At 46.9% G+C, this 20,005-nt stretch overlaps 1 protein-coding gene across 1 annotated transcript in view; it reads left to right on the forward strand.

Moving 5' to 3' along the window:
* LOC126516562 (uncharacterized) overlaps positions 1-20,005 on the forward strand; it is a 186,053-nt gene that overhangs the window by 45,202 nt on the left and 120,846 nt on the right. The window contains exons 6-7 of the mRNA XM_050166687.2: positions 7,384-7,584; positions 17,900-18,106. Coding sequence (XP_050022644.1) covers positions 7,384-7,584; positions 17,900-18,106 — 408 coding nt within the window. The remainder of the gene's footprint in view (positions 1-7,383; positions 7,585-17,899; positions 18,107-20,005) is intronic.

The following is a 20,005-nucleotide window of genomic DNA, read 5'->3' on the forward strand; positions in this document are numbered from 1 at the left end:
AGAAAATGGGAAGTCGGACAGTAAACTAACCCATGACCTACTGAACTCCAGACCTGCACAGATCTCTCTGCTCCAGTACGCCTGGTCTAGTTCACTCCTTTTGCCGCTAGGGACAAAGTGTACAAGCAGGGTGGCACTAGTTATAACTTGTTCGCTGTCGTCTGCTTTTGCGATCTGTTCAGCCCTCGTGCTGCCACTTCGGCAGGCACAAAGCACTTGTATTGGTGGTAAATTAATAAATTCACAAATATAAAAAGAAAAAAATTTGCAAACGCTTTGCGTTTGAACAGGGAAATTAGAGGAAGAGGAGCATTGCAAGGAAGGTAAACAATGAGCATAGGTGGCAGCTACAATGCTAGACGGCATAAATTTCTGTTTTCTAGTAAGAGACTGGAAAAATTGTTTTGAAAGATTCGTAGGATAATCTAGCTTTTTTGAGTTGCTTACAGATAGCCTAATGTCGTAGATAAGATTAGGATTTACTGTTGTGTGCCCTAGTGAAAAGATGATCTGTTTAAAGTATTCATGAGTGAGTCGTGCGCCCGATATGTGCAATAGTAGGTAGATCGAGTCTGTTTCAAGGAAAGGTGAGCATACCTTGTTTTTAGTGTTGTTGGATGTCTAGCTCAGTATAAAGCTTGCAGAAGTGATCCCACTGCTTTAGTATGTGCTGCACTACAGGCCTTGTGTCACGGAACTCTTTCCAAACTGCAAAGCTAGCTTTTCTGCATTGTACGGCAGCAGCATAATGATGGTGCAAAAGATACGTATGCAGTGAAGCTGTTTGCGTAATTCTCTTTTTGAACCTCCGATGCATTCTTTTAAGAGTTGAAATGAGACAACGTTTAAGAGTTGAAATGAGCCTAACATTCAACGACAGAACAATTGTTCTGAATGAATGTTACGGTGGTTTCCAGTTTCTAAAGAGCACAGAAGCAAACTTTACAATGTATACAATGAAACTGTTGTGTACTTTATGAACTCTATAAACAATGTGACTTATAATAATCTGCAGGATCTGTGCGGTATGCTACTGCCTGGAAAAGGCAATAAGAGTGGCTATTTAATGCTATTTTAGAGAGCAGCGGACTACACACACTGACATTATTTAGGTTCAGGCATTCAACTTCTGGAGCCAAGCGGCCAATCACAGCCTTGTGACATCACTATCACTGTGTTCGCAAAAATCATTAACCATGCAAGCAGTTCCTCACAACACAGCAGCCGCCGTACTAATTACAATGCCGCACCAGTCGACCGTAGAGTAGCAAACGAGCAGGTTATAAAAGCGACACCAACGGTTGAATGAGAGTGGGCGCAAGTGACTCTCGTAGAAACCAGATATTTGTGCAGGTCTGGAGTTCCAGTAGGTCGTAGACTAACCCAAGCATATTGTAGCATGGCTGAGTCACTCTGACATCGCCGGCCATTTCATTAAAAGCATGTGACCTATTACGTCACCATTCTTTCCTATATCTACTTCGTTACAACTGCAATAAAGTTCGTTCATCACCCGACTACCGGCCCGCTTACATGGTGGCAGCGGTGCCTAGCCGAAATGGCCATGCCGCCAGCCCTTTTGCCATCAACGATTTTGACACTGCCAAAGCCCCTGGACACATCGGGCAATGCCTGGCTTGGATGGAAAACTCGGAAGAGTGAGTTCACACTGTTTTACACTGCTACCCAGTTGACAAAACAAGCAAAAGAAATGCAAGCAGCCACGTTGCTAGTGATTATTGGCGAAGAGGCAAGGAAGCAATACAGCACCTTCACGTTTGAGGCAGAAGAGGGAAAAAAATAATGTAGACGTCTTAATTGCTAAGTTTGAAGAGCTCTACAAACCGGAAACGAACTTGACCTATCATGAATTTCGATTTGGGTTCAGAAACCAAAGGGAAGGCGAACGTTTCAATGAGTGGCTGACGGATCTACGAATGTTAGCTACAAACTGCGAATTTGGGGTAATGGAAGACCGGCTGCTGCGCAGTTGCGTAATTCTGGGGATTCGAGACAAGAGCCTGCAGCAGAAATGGATTGCGGAACACCCTTCATACAAGAAGACTATCGATATTTATCGCAGTCAAGAGCAAGGGAAAGAGCGCTTTCATGAAATCAGTGAAGCCGCGGAGACAGCGCAGGACGCGGCAGTTAACACAGTCGCAAAGAAAGGCGATGCCTGCGGCAGATGCGGCTATCGCACACACAGCGGCAAAAGATGCCCCGCCATCGGTAGAACATGCAATAAGTGCGGAGGGTTTAACCACTTCGCCCGAGCATGCAAATTGGCACGGCCTTCGCGAAGCTTTCCCCACAAGAAGAAAGAACTACGGGAACTATTCGCAGACAACAACGATTTTTTTCTGCAAACATTAACAGTGAGCACGGTCAACACAGACCACTGGAGTGCAACGGTGGACATTGAAGGCCAACCAATGACATGCAAATTAGACACGGGGGCGAACCGTTGCGTCATTTCGAGGAGGGACGTCGCAAAGCTACCGGATCAACCAGAGCTGTCTTGCCGGGTTGCACTAACAGCATTTTTCGGCCACAAGTCAAACGCCCAAGCAAAAGTGTGCCTTCGGCTCTCGGCCAATGAGAGGGTGGTCCCCCAAATATTTTACATCATAGAGCAAAGTGTACCAGTGGCTCTGAGTGGTTCAGCAGCCAAACGCCTTGGATTTATCTGCCGGGTACAGCACATCGAGGTCGATCAACTTTACCTGTCAGCAGAACCTTTTGCAAAAGTCTTCACAGTACTGGGTGAGCTCAAGGGTTATGAGTACGAAATAAAACTCAAGCCCGGAGCCGTGGGTGTCATTGTACCGGCTCAGAGACTCCCCGTGGCCCTGGAGGACAAGACTAGAGCGGAACTTCAACGTATGGAGGATCAAAGCATCGTAACAAAAGTAACTGAGTCTACAGAATGGTCCAGCCACATGGTTACCATTGTTCAAGGAGACAAAGTTCGAATTTGCCTGTATCCAACATCGCTCAATTAAGCCATGCTCCGTGAGAACTATCCCATGCCAATGTTAGAGGATGTCGCTCCTAGGCTTCCCGGGGCACAATTCTTTTCCACGCTAGACGCAGCTTCAGGGTTTTGGCAAATTCGGCTTAGCGAGTCGAGCTCCAAACTTTGCACACTGAGCACTCCGTTTAGTCGTTATCGGTTCCTTCGCATGCCGTTTGGAATAGCTTCGGCCCCAGAAATTTTCCAAGCAGCAATGCACCATGTTTTGGAAGGCTTGTACTGTGTGGCATTTGTGATGGATGACGTATTATTAGTATGGGGCAGAAATAAAGGCGAACACAACTACAGCTTAAAACTTGTGTTGGCCCGTTGTCAACAGCAAAACCTTCGACTTAACTCCAAGAAGAGTGCGTTTCAGCAGCCGGAGGTCCAGTATCTGGGACACATCCTCACTACAGAAGGCCTACGCCTGGATTCGGAGAGGGTACGAGACATATTTGGAATGCCTGAACTGACGAGCAAGAAAGACCTGCAAGTATTTCTTGGGACGATGAATTTTGTGCAGCGATTATTCCCGACATGTCAGTGGTAACCACGTGGCTTCGAACACTGTTGCGCAGAGATATTGCATGGGTTTGGACGGAGGCGCAACAAATGAGTTTTGACACCTTGCGTCAGTCCTTGACATCCGTTTTGGCTTTCTTCAACCCTAAAAAGCCTTTATTTCTCTCGGTCAGTGCAAGCCAATTGCGAGTCGGCGCAGTTCTAATGCAAGACGGCCGCCCTATCGTTTTTTTGTCCCGGTCGCTCACAGAGGCGCAACAGAACTATGCACAAATCGAGAAGGAAATGCTGGTGATAGTGCATGGTTGCAGGAAGTTCCATGACTACGTTTTTGGTCAGGCAGAAGTGATTGTAGAGACCGACCACCGGCCTTTGGTACCAATACCTAACAAGCCGCTACATCAGTGCCCCCTCTGCTTGCAGTGCATGAGGCTGACCTTGCAGTGCTATCCGATCAAACTGCTGGTGTATAAGCCAGGCAAATAACTTTTTCTTGCGGTTGCTTTGTCGCGTTTTCCGAGCAAAGTGAGCATGCGTGAGGAAACTGAGCAGTTTCAAGTCAATGTGCTTTAAAAAAGTATTCTTGCAGCAACAAACAATGATACCGTTCTCTCCAAGCTGCGGGAATATGCGCTGACCAGTTGGCCTGACAACAAGCACGAGGTTCCAGAAGCCATCCACCCCTACTGGTCTTATCAGGAGGAGATACATGCACAAGACGGTCTTCTATTTCGCAGCAACAAGGTGATCGTACCAAGTTCAATGAAAGCAGAAATATTGGCTCTTTTGCACGTCGCACATCCCGGAGCCGATAAGATGAAGGCGCGGGCACGAAGCGTCATGTTCCGGCCCTGCATGGCAAGCGACATAAAGCAATTTTGCTGAAACTGCAAAATGTGCCAAAAGCATCAGCCACGAAACGCAAAGATGCCGCTTTTGAGCCATGAGGTTCCAAACTTACCCTGGGAAGTTGTAGGAATGGACCTATTCTTTTATGGGGGCCAACTGTTTGCCATTATTGTCGACTTCTGTTCCTTCTTTTTTGAAATAATGGAATTTCGCAATACCACTGCTAACCAGCTTGAAGTCTTGGTGTGCTGAACTTTTTTCGGTTCATGGGTTACTGCTTAAACTGTGCAGCGATAACGGGCCGCCATTCAACAGCACAGAATTCAAAGACTTCTTATGTGGGCTTGGCATTACCCACGTAACGTCAAGCCCATATCATCCACGCTCAAATGGTATGATGGAGAGGGCCATGCAAGAAGCAAGAAAACTACTAAAGAAGGGCTCTCTTAATCAAGGGTTCGACGAAAGTTCGTCTGGTCAGGCATGGAAAGGAATGGAATCACAGTCACTGACCAAGTCTGATGAATAATCTGACGTTTCGGAACCGCATACGGGTTCCTTGTTCACTGAATTGGACAGGAAATTGTCGTCACTTATATAGCCAGCATGTGATGTAACGAACGTGCGTAAATGGCAGGTATATTCACACGTTCGCACGTTCGTTATGTCACGTGCTGGATATATAAGTGACGATGATTTTCTGTCCAACTCAGTGAACAAGGAACCCGTACGCGGTTCCGAAACATCAGATTATTCATCAGACTTGGCCATTGACCGTGATTCCCTTCAAGTGCTCTCTTAGAATGCCCGACTTCCACATGGCTCTGCTTGAATGGCGTAATACTCCGCGAGATGCTGTTTTGAAGTCCCCTGTGCGGAGAGTGATAGGAAGGCAGACAAGGACCCTGCTGCCCATACCTGTAAGCCACGTGGGGCCGGAGATCGTGCCCAACCGAGCCGTCCATAACCATCTCCAGGAACTCCGCCAGTGCCAGAGGATCTACTACAATCGCCACTCCAAGAACCTGCCACCCCTGTCACCTGGCCACAGAGTGACTGCATACGATACCCACGAAAAGGCCTGCACACCTGCGGTCTTTCTGAGGCCAGCTGAGACGCCACGCTCCGTGGTGGTGAAGACTGAAGAGGACCAGGAAATTAGACGTACTCATGAGCATCTGCGAGATGCACCTACACATCCCGAAGAGAGTCCTCATGCCGGGTCCTAGCGACTAGACAATGCCCAGCCCGCTTAAGAGCTACGCAGGAGCACAAGGCCACGCCGGGAGCTCTGCCGCTACCCACAACCAGAAAGGCCATTGTAATTATTTGCTTCCCTAAGAAAGGGAAGATGTAGCATGGCTGAGTCACTCTGACATCTCCGGCCATTTCGTTAAAAGCACGTGACCTGTTCCATCACCACTCTTTCCTATATCTACTTCGTTTCAACCGCAATAAAGTTCGTTCATCACCCGACTACCAGCCCGCTTACACATATGTACTACAGCACATGGGGTAAGCTACGGCAGCTAGGCTCGAAGCGTGTACAAGGCGGCCATTTTGAAATGCCGATGGCGATATGGTAACACAGATTTAGGGTTGTACTCGATTCTAACACGCACGCAATTTTTGGACCTGTTTTATCGGGTAAAAGGTCCGCGTTAGGTTCCAGTAAATATGGTAGATTGCATTTATGCAGTCAATCCTACAATACTTGCCATAGTTGTCATGTTTAAGAATCTAGGGATAAGTATAACAATGAACTGGAGTTGGCCATATCACATTATGAAACATTCTTTAAACGTAAAAAGAAATCTTGTGAACAGAAGCTGCAGTTTGCAGCCTAGTCAGTAAAATGCCATATCTAACATTTGTGTGGCGAATGCTAAAACACGTTGGCATAGTAGGAACCCTTTCCAGTCCAGGTTGATCGGCAGACTATATAGAGAGCATAATGTAGAGCTGCTAGGTTTATTCTAATGAGATACTGTTGTACAGATTGTGTCCTTGAAAAGCCAAATCTTGATAATTATCTTAAGCTAGCTGAATGGTGGTGTATAACTAGGCTGAAGTTTTTGTTCCTCTTCACTAGGAACTGTTTTAGCATCAAGTAGCATTCAGTATTAATACTTTGAATACTTTACATGAAGAAATCTTTGACTGGTTAGATAGAAATATGTAATTATCTTCTATCCTGTGCACACAGTGTCATTCTTTTATTGATTAAAAAAAATTCTTTGGATCAGTGTGTATAATAATTTATACTTGCTCAAATATTTTTGTTTTATATTCCTCATAGGGCCTTCTTATTTTGTGTGTGCATTTTCGTTATGCATAGAGGTGGGATGTGTTTGTTCAGCTTGCCAATGTACTATTGTGCTCGATATGAGCTGCAACGTGTGAGCCGTGACTCTTGAGAAAAAAACGTGGAGAGGGTGTCGTCATTTGAGCAATGCACATAGCCCCCCCTTTCTGTTGTCTGCTTTCTTCCTGCAGCGGTAACACACTGGCGCACCGAGCAGCCATTGCTCCATTACGATTAGAAAAAAATAATAGTTACGAAGCTAGGGCAGCGTGCGCCATCATGAAGCACGCTGCACTAACGGATTACGGGCTGCTTGGCAAGCCACTGTATTATCACTCCGTGAAGAAAGCAGACAGCGTAAATAATGGGGGTATGTGCATGTCTGGATTGGGGAAACTCACTCCACTTTTTTTCTCGAGAGCGTAGCTGCAGCCACGGCTCGCATGTTGCAGTTCATATTGAGCGCAATAGTACATAATGCACATAATGTATTGTTCATGTTGTGTTTTAATGCTCATGTAAATGATGCTTCTAGCCCACCCTGTAGTGGCTGAAAACCAATACTAATATGCGTATATAAAAAATGACCCTGTCTCAGTGCAGTGCACTTTAGCTTGTTTGCTTATTAGATTTGCAGCTTTATTCATGTAATCATGGTTTCATGCCATAATGTTTACTTTGCCCTCAGGTGAGGTGGAAGCTGCTCTAGTGCGGCACCTTGCATCATCGTCATCATCCGAGTGCACTCTCCAGCACCTTGCCCGCCTTCTTTCTCGCCTGTGTGAAGATGGCATTTCACTACGCAAAGCACTGCTGCCGCACGTGCTCCATCGGTCTGCTGTAGTTCTACATATGTCTCGCAGCCCTCAGCTTCAGGAAGAGTTACTGCGTAAGTGACCTTTACAGCAGCTTCGTTCCTGTGATGTAGCTTATCTTTGGCAGCCAAATAATTTTTTATGGAATCCATTTTATGAACTCGTGGCCAAGCCTATTATGCAGCGAACAAGTCTGCGCTGCAACTTGGAGTGATTGTGCACAGACTTAGACCTCCATGCCATTGGTGGTTATCGCCACTGCACTGTCCACATCTCTCGTGACGGTGCGCAAGTGGAACCCTTGTTTCATGCATGAGTTGAAGTCATTGCAGTAGTGTACCACTCACTCTTGCTAGAGCTGAAATGTTTGCCCATGGGCTCTGCAGCCATTCGCATGGGCAATTATACATGTTAGTGTAAATTAGAAGGAAAAGTATGATTTTAAATCACCCAAGCTTAGTTTTGAAAGTGAAAACTTGCATTTTCAAACCTACTGAAAGCACAGTACCAACACGTGTTTTACTTGGGTTAACCCAATGGATAACTTGTTTTTGCTTTTTTGGTAAGTTGAGAAAGGGCTACTGCTGGGTTATATACACAGTAGCTCTTCATTTCAGTCAAGTATAGTTCTTTTAAAAAAATAATGATTTAGTTTGTTCAGTTTATTTATATTTTATTTTTTTTGTCTCCCCTACTATCGACATGGTATGTGTTAGTGCTGACTACTTAGTCCTGTTTTCCCCAGTAATGTGAATTTAGAGTACAGTACTATCAGCCAGCTTCTTTTTCACCTCTTAGGAGGCTCAAACCTATTCTAGCTTTTATATCAGTGCACTAGCTTTGTAGGAGTATTGCTAAAGTGTGAGCCTTGCAGTGCGATTTTATCGTTCTCTCTCATCACCATTATACATTTTGTGGGGTCCTGCAGTGCACATCCTCGCAGGGGAATCTGTGTCAGCAGGCATTTGTGTTGTGACACTACGGACCTGACCACCTGGAAGTCAAATTGATCTAATTATCTGGTGGGTCATATTAAACAAGATGCAGACAAAAGCATCAAAACACACCACTGATTCATTTAGCAGTATTTGCCCGATTCTAACATGCCCCTGAATCAAATGCGCGCCCCCTTTCTACGAGTCCAAGGTAGAAAAGTAATGTGGCAATAACATTAAAGCTCCTAAACAAAGTAGAAATTTAATGCGCACTTGATTTTTTAGCAAGAGAAATGGGCAAGAGTCTACTAAATCTACTTCCTAAAGTCAGCTTCATTGCATGTTTTTTTGAAATCAGCTTTGCCACGTAGTATTGTTATGTGGCAAAGCATACAAATGTTGCAAACATAGCTTTCGGTTCAATCTTATTGGGATTGGGAAAAACAAGGCATGCGTTAGAATTCGGTAAATACCGTAATCAGACATTGTGAGCTACCATTATTGCTTGAAAATATTCCTAGGGCAGGCTGAAAACAGGCGTTTTCCACAGGAGATGGCATGTGTTCAATGCATTCACTGTCCCCTAAGCTCTGATGAGACAAAAACTGCCAGTAAAGAGGTCGCTATTGGGGTCATTAAAGGGTATCGCATATGCATGGTGACTGGCCAAGTTTGAATTATCTGGTGAAGGCCAATTTGAGGATAGAACGAAAGATAGGGACCATAGAAAGGCATGAACACCAATTAGGACCTTTGTACGGGATAGAATTAACGGGAGTCAAATTAAGGAAAGTCTACTGTACTACAATTTTGGAGCCAAAAGAGCACAAACAACATTTGATGTGCATGGGCTTTCTTTTTCGTCAAAAAGACTGGCAGTCTAGATGAGTTCTATGTGCGCAACTGCCATGAAGTACCATGAGTGTTCTGGCTATTGGTAAGTATTCTGTTTGTGAATTTTTTTTTTGGCCGTTTAGAAAAATACAGGTGATGAGGCTTAAGCTTCAGTACTTCTAAATTGCCTACCTGGCACTCACAAAATGTGGAAATATTGTTACAAGCAAGGGGAAAAGGGGTTTATTTAGGCGTGCGAGAGCAGGAACGGCAGGCTACGAACAACAGGAATGGCCGCTGCACAGTCTTCGTTCTCCTCTTCCCTTCTCTTCTTGATCCCCGCGTCCCTTTTACGCGCTTGGACGTAACATATACTCTCCTCGCAGACAAAGCCCACTGGGTGAGTCAACTAGCTTGTCGTGGCGTGCATGATTTCAACCGTGCGACATGCGCGACTTGTGTCCTAGCAGAACATCTTCCAGTGTTCGTGAGGCGGGTGAGAGTATAGTTCACTTCGCTGACTTTGTCGATGACAATATACAGTCCATCATAGTTTGCCAGCAGCTTTTGGCACAAACCGCGCTTCCTTGTAGGAGTCCAAAGCCAAACGAGATCACCAGGCTGATATGTAACAGGCCGATGTCGTGCGTCATAGCGGGCTTTGGAGTTTTCTTGTGATGCCAAAGTCCGCAGTCGCGCAAGTCTCCGAGCCTTTTCAGCGAGGCATAGCGTATCGGCGACCGTAGGATTGTCGTGGCGGTAAAAAGGGAGGACAGTGTCGAGTGTATACCGGGGTGGCCGAGCATATAGGCGCCGTGCACGCCGACGGACGCGCCACTGGTGGCGGCCTTGCGCAGAACACGCGGGAGAGGAGCCTGGCGCGCGCCGTAGTTTGTTGCATCGTTGATCGTGCTTCTCTGTCTTATTCACGTTTTCAGAGCAAGATAGGCAACACCATTCGCACGTGTGGGGTGGCCAAAGCTTCAGGGAATGTCGAAGAAGAATTGTTGCAGGGTGGGGGGCTCAAATACCGGTGAAAACGTGCCGGGGATACGGTTCTAATCATTCCCGACAAAGCCTCATCAGCGGGAGCAACGGTAGCAAAAATGGATCGTCGCTTCGGCGGGAAATTTCTTGTGTCATCCTTTCCTTTGTCGCGTCGGTTTTTTTTTTCCCCACTTGATCATAGACGCGTAAGCGACGAAGTTCGTCTGCAGTACAGCATGAGGTTTAAAGGCATTTCGCTAAAGTTCAGAATGCTGTTTGCCGGTTATATTGTTTTCCGCTTCTTTACCGCATTGCGCTAGCTAGGCAGCACGACTGCATGAGCGCATTGCGTTGTATGTTAAAGCTACTGAAGTTTGCAAAAACTGAAATTGTTGGTTTCATGTGGCGCGGTAAATCCTCGCACCAGCTGTCACTCACTTCGTGTTTTTACATCTATTTTATGCATGGCTTTGCACATGTTTAACTGTTGCTAGTTGCTCCATGCATAACTCTTGTCGATTCTTTTGAGCTGCGAAGTTTTCACCCTGCCTTGTTTGTAAAGGATATAAATCACGCTGTGTCTTATCGTAATGATACCAAGGAAGTGCTTCTTTAACAGCTTTATTCTGTTTGCCCGAGGGCATCTTAGATATTGTTTGCGTTTTTGGAAATGTGTTTAGAAAATAGGCAGTTCAGGGCGAGAATTGCTAATAGCTGCTGCATATGGTATTTTTGTTCCATTTCTCGCTGAAAAGTTCACGTCCCGTTTGGGAAGTCATCACACCTCGATGCTGCCTGAGCAAACTTAACACGCCGAGTGATTTGTTTGTTTCACAACGTAGTCCTTTCTTGCATGTGAGTTTTGTACTCAACTGAATTCTTTCTTATACTTACGCTGCAGACGACTAAACCGGGCCTTGCCGCCAGCGCTCATCTACTTTGACTGGCGCTGCTCTGCTTTTAAATATATCATGTGGCACCTCTCTCTAGTAATATAAAAAAGTACTGAAAAGTTAGTCAGTCTTTAACTTTGTACGTTTCCAAGCAGCTCCCTTGGGGAATTTAAAATTGCGCAAACTGCAGCGGGAACGGTAGTTCATCGGCGTATGCAGCAGAATTGCATCGGCGGTACAGCACTAACACGCGCTTTTATTACCCCGTCTGTTTGGTGACTTCGTTGGCTAGTGTACGCGTTTCCATCAATAAACTGGCAATTACTCTTCTTGAGGCGATTTCGACTGCACTTATTCGGCGATGTCACATGTATTCATCGGCAGAAAAATCACAATGGCATATGCAGAGATTGCACCGTGCGGATTTGTTTGATATAAGTCTGCACTAACGACGGGTGCTCATTATTCAGGTACAGAAGTAGCATTGCGGCAAGGGCAGAATAAAAAAATATCATCGAGAGATCGCATCACGCAACAAAATTTATCGGCTAGTGAACATGAGCTCCACATCATGTAAATGGGGTTCATGGCGTTTGTCTGCGGGACACACCTTGCACGTATGTGGACCATGTTGTCCCAAACACCGGTAACATCGTGTTCATACCTGCTCGCACAGAGGTCAGCATCTTCCCTACAGCTGTCACCGCAGAAGAAGCAGCCTGGCACCTGAACAAAGGAGAAATCGCAGCCGCGAACTTCAGCCATCCTTGCTGCAAAGGGTTGTCGTCTGCTACTGCTCCCGCGTGTACTGTTGGAAGCGTCCGCTAGGTGGCTTTCAGTGGCGCCTCTATAGACGGTGCACGAGGCGTATAGAAGGAAGAAGGGGCTGTAGCCGGTTGTCTCGTGCTTGGCGGTGTTGTAGGCGTAAGTAGTAAACGGTAGAACTTCATCCCAATTCTCGTGATCGGACGCAACATACATGGAAAGCATATTTGTGATTGTTCGATTAGTGCGCTCAGTGAGGCCGTTCGTTTGCGGATGATACAACGTCGAGTGCCTGAGGTGCGAGTTACATAAACGCACAAGCTCTTCCACGATAGCCGCCGTGAATTGACCTCCCCGGTCGCTTATGATAACACCAGGCGGTCCATGTCGCAGAACAATAGCGTGAAGTAAGAAGAGCGATACTTCGGTGGCGGTGGTTGATGGCATAGCCGCCGTCTCGCAATAGCGCGTGAAATAGTCGGCGCAGACAATTATCCAGTGGTTCCCCTTAGATGACTTTGGAAAAGGGCCTAGCAGATCAATTCCAACTTGCCGAAAGGGTGAGCTGGGAGGCAGCACAGGTTGAAGGAGACCAGATGGGGCAGTGGTTGGGCGTTTCCGACGTTGGCACTGTATGCAGCTGGCGACATACAACTCAACCGAATGTCGCATCTGGGGCCAGTAAAAGCGTTCTTGAATGCGATAAAAGGTGCGCACAGTGCCTAAGTGACCGGAAGTAGGGTCATCGTGCATAGCCTGAAGGATTGCTGGCCGGAGACGCTCCGGCACCACTAGAAGGAAGCGGGCACCCGTGCTTGAGTAGTTCCTTTTGTACAGGAGCCCGTCACGTAGACAGTAGCTGCTTGTTGCATTTGAATGGGCAGAAGTGAAGAGTGGCTCCAATTTGGTGTCTGTCCGTTGTTCTGCTTTGAACGCATCGATATCTGGGAAAGTGGATGTCACAGAAGCGACGAGATGATCAGAATCGTCTGCGTCGCAGCCCGTCGTGGTAAGCGGCATACGGGAAAGGCAGTGCTGTGTCAGCTTGTTTTTGGCCACTCTTGTAGCCAACAGTGAAGTTATATTGCTGCAACCTCAAAGCCCAGCGCGCAAGGCGACCACAAGGGTCGTGAAGGTTCACGAGCCAGCACAGGGAATGGTGGTCTGTGACGACTAGGAATGGGCGTCCGTACAAGTACGAGCGAAATCGCTGAACTGCAAAGATTACAGCGAGGCATTCTTGCTCTGTCACCGTGTAATTTCGTTCAGGTTTGCTTAATGAGCGGCTTGCATAAGCAATCGCGTGCTGACGGTCGTCATAACGTTGGACCAAGACTGCACCTAGACCGACCCCACTAGCATCTGTGTGGATTTCAGTTGGTGCAGTAGGATTGAAGTGGCGAAGAATAGGTCGGGAGGTCAGCAGGAACTTCAACTGACGAAATGCAAGCTCGCACTCGGGTGTCCACTTAAATCGTGCGTCTTTATGTAGCAGATTTGTCAGAGGATAAGGGACGTCAGCAAAACCAGGAATAAATCGGCAAAAGTAAGAGCAAAGACCCAGAAAACTACGAAGTTGCTTCACTGACTGCGGTGCACTGAATGCCTCAACAGCTGCCGTCTTGAGGGGATCAGGCCGGATACCGTCTTTGTCAACAAGATGACCCAGCACAAGGGTTTGACGGTCACCAAAGTTACATTTCTTGGAGTTCAGAACCAGGCCGGCGTTTATGATGCAGTCGAGGACAATATCCAGGCGCGTATTGTGCTCATTGAATGTGCGCCCGAAAATAACAACGTCGTCAAGATAGCACATAAAGATGTTCCATTTTAACCCACGCAGAATGGTGTCCATGAACCTTTCAAAGGTTGCTGGAGCGTTGCACAACCCAAATGGCATCACATTGAATTCGAATAATCCGTCCGGGGTTATGAAGGCTGTTTTCTCCTCGTCTGCCGGGTGTATCGGGATTTGCCAATATCCTGAGCGCAGGTCCACTGAAGAAAAATAAGTGGCCGAATGCAGGCAATCAATTGCATCATCAATCCGGGGCAGCGGGTAGACATCCTTCTTAGTCACGGCATCTAATCTTCGATAATCAATGCAAAATGTCCAGTTACCGTCTTTCTTTCTGACGAGTATGACCGGAGCTGCCCGAAGACTCGAGGACTCTTGTATTATCCCATTTTTCATCATGTCACTCACTTGTTCCCCGATTATCTTGCGCTCGTTAGGCGACACCCGATAAGGCTTTTGCCTGATCGGGCGCGCAGATCCCGTATCGATAGTATGGCGCGTTCGTGACTCGGGAATCGAGAACGCTTTGTCCGGCTGCGCAAAGTCAAACACTGACAGATGCTTAGAAAACGTATCCACCAAGGTATGGCGCTCCCTTGTGCTGAGCGACTTGTTTATCATAGACAGAAGCTTTTTGTCCGAGACGTGGCGAAGGTCAGCAGATTCACACGGCGGGTCTGTTAGTACAGCTACGGATGAAGACATGTATTCTGTAAAGTAGGCGAGTTTCAAGCCGTCTGGAAGCAGGACGGGTTCTGCCGAGCAGTTGGCTGTCCACAAGCCAGCACGCCCGTTGCCGATGGATACCACACAATGAGGGACAAAAACGTTCTTCTTCACACAATTTAGATGCATTGGCTCTACGGAGGCATCGAAACTGTCTGGAACTTCACCGCGACATACAACCGGCATGCACACAGAGGTGGACGCAGGCACAACAGTATCTGCAGACACACAAAGTTCACCTTGACTGCAAGTCTCCTCTAAGAGCCCGGACGAAACATGGCCATCGACGCAAACTTCCCCCGTGCGACAATCAACGGTCACACCACACTGCCGCAAAAAGTCAATGCCCAAAATCACTTCGTGCATCGATCGGGGAATAACTACAAACTCCGTCGTGAAAACTCCACCAGCCAAGGATACCTCAGCAGTGCACAGACAAACAGGGCGCAACGACTCACCGCTCACTCCACAAAACGTTGCAGCCTGGTTCCACGAAAATACAACTTTGCGCCCCAACCGACCTTTAAAACCGAGACTCATTATGGATACAGTTGCTCCGGTATCCACTAAAGCCATTGTAGAAACACCATCAACAAGTACATGCACTTTGTTCTTAATCATAGCAACTGCAGGGGGCATTTCTGTCGATAGCACGTGTCGAGCGACCTCACCCCCATTGGCCGCGCTAGCTAGTTTTCCGGTTGTGAAGGCGAGGCGGAGCGGCGCATTGGCGATGGAGATTGACGTAAACGCGGTGCACGAGAAGTTGGCGATGGCGTCAAACTCCTGTCAGATGCCGGCGAGCGGCTCTGGAAGCTTCTCTGCCAGTAATCGTTGCCAGGAGGGACGCCAGCTGACCAAGAGGTAGTGTATGGCTGTTGAGTTGTCCTCGTAGGAGGTGTGGTCCTTGTTGATGACCCCGATCGACGATTCCACGTTGTTGGGCGACGATTGCAAAATCTCGCTATGTGGCCCGCGACACCGCATTGGAAACACACCGGCAGATGTCGCAAATTTCGATGTTCTTCCATGGAGTCACGCATGTTGCTGTCGACTGCATAGCCAGCAGGTGGGTCCCATTCATCATGGCCAGGCATCGGCAGCCGGGAGGCGTGCGTGCGACGAGGGTGTTGGTCGTAGTCATGATCTTGATAGCTTATGGTCCCTCTCGTTTGTGGGGTAGACCTATACTCGACGATCACTGAGTGAACCGTGGGTTGCCATGCGGTCGAAACGGCCGTGTTTCTCATCTTGTGTGGTAAGTACGCACCAGCGAAGCCAGGTGTGCAACGGTACATCTCTTTCCGATGGAGCAACTCTTCGCGAACACTCTGCCGTATTGTTGATGGAAGGTCAACACATGAACTCGGGTCTACACTTGCCACCGTTGTGACATTAGCCAGGCGACCAAACTTTGGTATTATCCGTCGCATCTGCAGCGTCTGAAAGGTCTTGCAGTGGCGAATGACGTCAGACACGGAATCCAAGCTTTCCTTGCCGATCAAAAAATTGTAGACGTCTTTGGCTATTCCTTTCAACAAATGTCCAACTTTGTCATCTTCAGACATTTGAGAGTTGACTATTTTACACAGTTTCAGAACTTTTTCGATATAAGTCGTACAGGTCTCACCGGGAATCTGAGCTCTTTGTGAAAGCGTCTGTTCAGCGCGTTTCTTTATTGCGCTAGAGTCTCCAAAACACGCTCGGAGCTCCTCTACGAAAAGCTCCCATGAAGTAAGCGTGTCTTCGTGATTCTCATACCAGACGAGCGCTGTGTCGGTAAGGGAAAACACAACATTGGACAACTGTGTGGTCGGTTCCAACCATTAGATCGGCTCACCCTTCGGTAGTTCGTGAGCCACTCGTCGACATCTTCTCCGGCTTTTCCTCCGAAATTGAGTGGCACCCGGTAGTATTGCCACGGAACGCCAGGTGCTGGCCCTGAAGCCGCATCAGAACCTTCGGGAATCTGGCAGGCGTATTCAGGCATGTCAGGTGAGGGTGACGGAAGTCCGGCAAGTCGACGGCTTCGGCGAAGTTGCAGCAGTGTAGGCTCCGTGGTTACGAGGTGTACCCCGCATCGTCCACCAATTTGTTACAAGCACGGGGAAAAGGGGTTTATTTAGGTGTGCGAGAGCAGGAACGGCAGGCTACGAACAACAGGAGTGGCTGCTGCACAGTCTTCGTTCTCCTCTTCCCTTCTCTTCTTGATCCCCGCATCCCTTTTACGCGCTTGGACGTAACAATATGTGCATAACTTGTCTGTAAGATTCAGGTACCATGCCAACCAGTGGTCAATAGGCTTGGAAAGGAAGCTGTAGTTTGTTGTGGTGTAATGTTTTTAATTTAAAAGTTTGATTTATGGTAAATAGTGCTCAAAAGCACATAAGGGCATTGGTGAAAAACTGAATTTTCTTGCAACCCGAGTGCATACATGGTGAAGTTTTTAAATGCATGAATACTTGGGAACTGCGCACAAAGTAGTTAATGACATGTTGTGTGGTCATGTTTCATTGTTTTTATGTGCAGCTGCAAATTATCACATAATTTTATCAGCAAGCTCAGTCGTCCACCTTTCCGTATTATGGCACTCGACTTTAAAGTGTGTAAAAGCAGCGAGAAAATAAATATTTGACTAAGTCCATTTTTTTGTAGATGTTTACCTATGAATGTAATTTAAAGAAATATTGAAACAGGTTTAAAATATTGATTGCTTGATTGATTAGTTGATTGGTGTGACGACAAGTGTGTGTGACAAGCATGTGACGCCCCCTCGGCATAATCTTTGTTAACCGCCAGGCTCGGTGGCCTGCCAGACTCGGTGGGCAACATTGGTCACCACACCAAATAAACACCGACGAGCACAGATGCTCGGTGGTCAGTCATCGTTCACCACCACCACATTGCGGAGTGTCACTCTAACGGAGCGTGTCTCGAGCCCCCCCTCGTTCACGAAACCGGGCGGATTGTGGCAATGGCAATGAAGATGGGATTAAGATGGAATTGAGTTTAAGATCTCTCAGCAACACTTATGCTACATGACGTGCTGTAGTGGAGGGTACAGAAATAACTTTGACAGCCTTGCGCTTTTTAGCGTGTGTCTAGTGGCTGGTGGTACATGAGCGTCTTTCCATTCTGGCCACACTGTAACACTGTGACGGCTGGAAATTGAACCCACAGACTCGTTCTTGGGAGCTTCTAGAGCTGGTGAGCGACAACAGCTGGTGTATTGGAAGTATTAACCTCGAGCCGTAATTTATAAAAAATTCTTTTTCAATTCGATTCTTATCATTCTCACCAAGTGGCTGATCATGGTGATAGCGAGAAGTACAGCTGTGTATGAACTGTAGAAAAAGTGTGAAATAAATGGCACCAAAAAAAAGCATGATTCTTGAATTTGAACGCTGTATTTTCATTTCTGTAAGCTGCTGCCCATGGGATTGTTTTGCAGAGGACCTATGCCAGTTGCTGCCCTGGGCCCTTGCAAGCTCCTCCCCGCCGCCTAATGAGATAGACTCTGTCTCAAAGCTGCTGGGCTCTCTGAAGGCAGTCGTGCTGCAAGCCAAGCAAGTGTCACTACGCATGGCAGCAACCCACTGCATTACTGCCCTTGTGTGCACGCCAGCTGCCACACTGTGTGCCCAGCTCCACTTGCCTGGTGAGTGGGATGGCTGGGATCTGGTGAGCTGTGAGGAAGAAAAATGTTGCTGGAATGCAAAAAGAAAATATCCATGGATATGGGTCGCACTTTGAGAGCTGAAAAGATTAATAGTACTAATGATAAGCCGATGGTACCATTATTTATTTATAGGGCTTTTATTTGTCAAATATATTTTGTGCCTGCTCTTGTTTGCATATTCTGGTACATTAACATTTCCTTTAATTAAAACTTCATCTACTATTACAGTAAAATAATGGTTGATCAGTGCACTGGTTTTTAAAGTTAATGTTATTTGTGTTAATCTTCAACTTTATGCTGGAACCTAGGGTATCTTCTTGTGGAGGTAAACTATTTTAGGAAGGCGTGTCAAGAAAAACACTGAAGAAGTGGCTGTGGTGCACAAGATTACTGCCTGTGGACCACCATTTGTACCTCTTGAAAATGTCTTTGTTGTACAGATTGATGAAAATGAAATGAGAATTGCTCGTGGCTTTTACAGCCATACACTTACGCAGGGCAGTCAAAGCTTGGACGAATGAGCATGTGTCACAAAAGCTTATCCCCATCTTCGACTTTCACCAGCATGGCGCCATGTACCTCCAATACAGTTCGTACTGAAGAAAGAGCTATTCTGGCAAACTACGAGCAAGAAAATACACTGGGGTCGCAGTACAGCTCGAGCCAGGAGGTGTGGACAGTTTTCTGGCTGTAACAATGCTGGTCTAAAGATGATTCCAGTGGCCTGGTCAGGTAGTCAACAAGTAATGTTTCTTGAAGTATCCAGGAAAGACCTTGGCATAGATAGCATCTTGGTATAGAGGCCAGGAGGAGTAGAGGGCACTCATGACCAGACCAGTGAGCCTACATCATAGCTTGTAGTTGTGGTGGATGAATCGTGGTGATGTCTATGGTGCCACTGGTATTGGGTTGTGAACGAATGAGCAAGCTGGTGACATTCTTTGGCGTATGTCACTGCTTGGGAAACAGGCATGGACTCTGAGGTGTCGTCCGGTAGGGAAGAATAGTGCCCATCGTGCATGAAGGTTCACATCCATGAAGGAGAAAGGAAGGTCAGAATTCAGTAGTGGTTTGCATGGCAGTATTGTAAGCACACGCAACAAAAGGTGGAACCTGTTCCTAGTTGGAATGGCTGGATGAAACTTTCATCTTCAACATGTCACCAAGTGTGCGATTAAAACTTTGTCATCACATTAGTTTCGAGATGAGATGCAGTGGTGGTGCACCAATGCTTGTGATGACATCAGAGAGGAAAACTTGACCACAATCATTCAGCAACTCTCAAGGTGCTCCAAGCTGCTAGATGAGGTTGTGTATAGTGAAAATTTTTTTTTGTCACAGATGGGAGCACTCAAGTTTCAAGTACCGCGTGATGTGGTTGATGACAACAAGGACCCATCGGTTATTGCCTGGAGTGCTGGGAAGGGGACTGTAGGGGTCGAAGCTGACATGCCTGATTGTTTGGGTGGGTCATGGTAAAGGTTTGAAGGAACCAGCAACATGTTTAATGGGATTTGTGCGGCATTGGCATTTGTGGCGTGACCAGACGTACTGGCAGATGAAAAAGTACTGGCAGACAAAATGCCAACAGTACGGAAGCAAAAGACAAGAATAAGCTTTTAACACATCAGCATGGTGACATCGTGGGTCATCGTAGAAAGGGGAGCAGATTTCGGAGTGCAAGTGGTGTGAGATAACGGGCAGCCACTTACGGTCGTAGGTAATGTAGAGAGTGAACCAGAAAGTATTTGCCCCTATTTTTTATTAGTCAAAGTAAGGTGCATACAGGTAGATAAAATTATAATGTACTATTCTACATAGCTTACACTATTTTTCCACACTGGTTCAGACATTTGTCCCATCGCAGCACTTAATTTG

This window comes from Dermacentor andersoni, chromosome 1, assembly GCF_023375885.2.
Source record: "Dermacentor andersoni chromosome 1, qqDerAnde1_hic_scaffold, whole genome shotgun sequence".
Lineage (NCBI taxonomy): Eukaryota > Metazoa > Arthropoda > Arachnida > Ixodida > Ixodidae > Dermacentor > Dermacentor andersoni.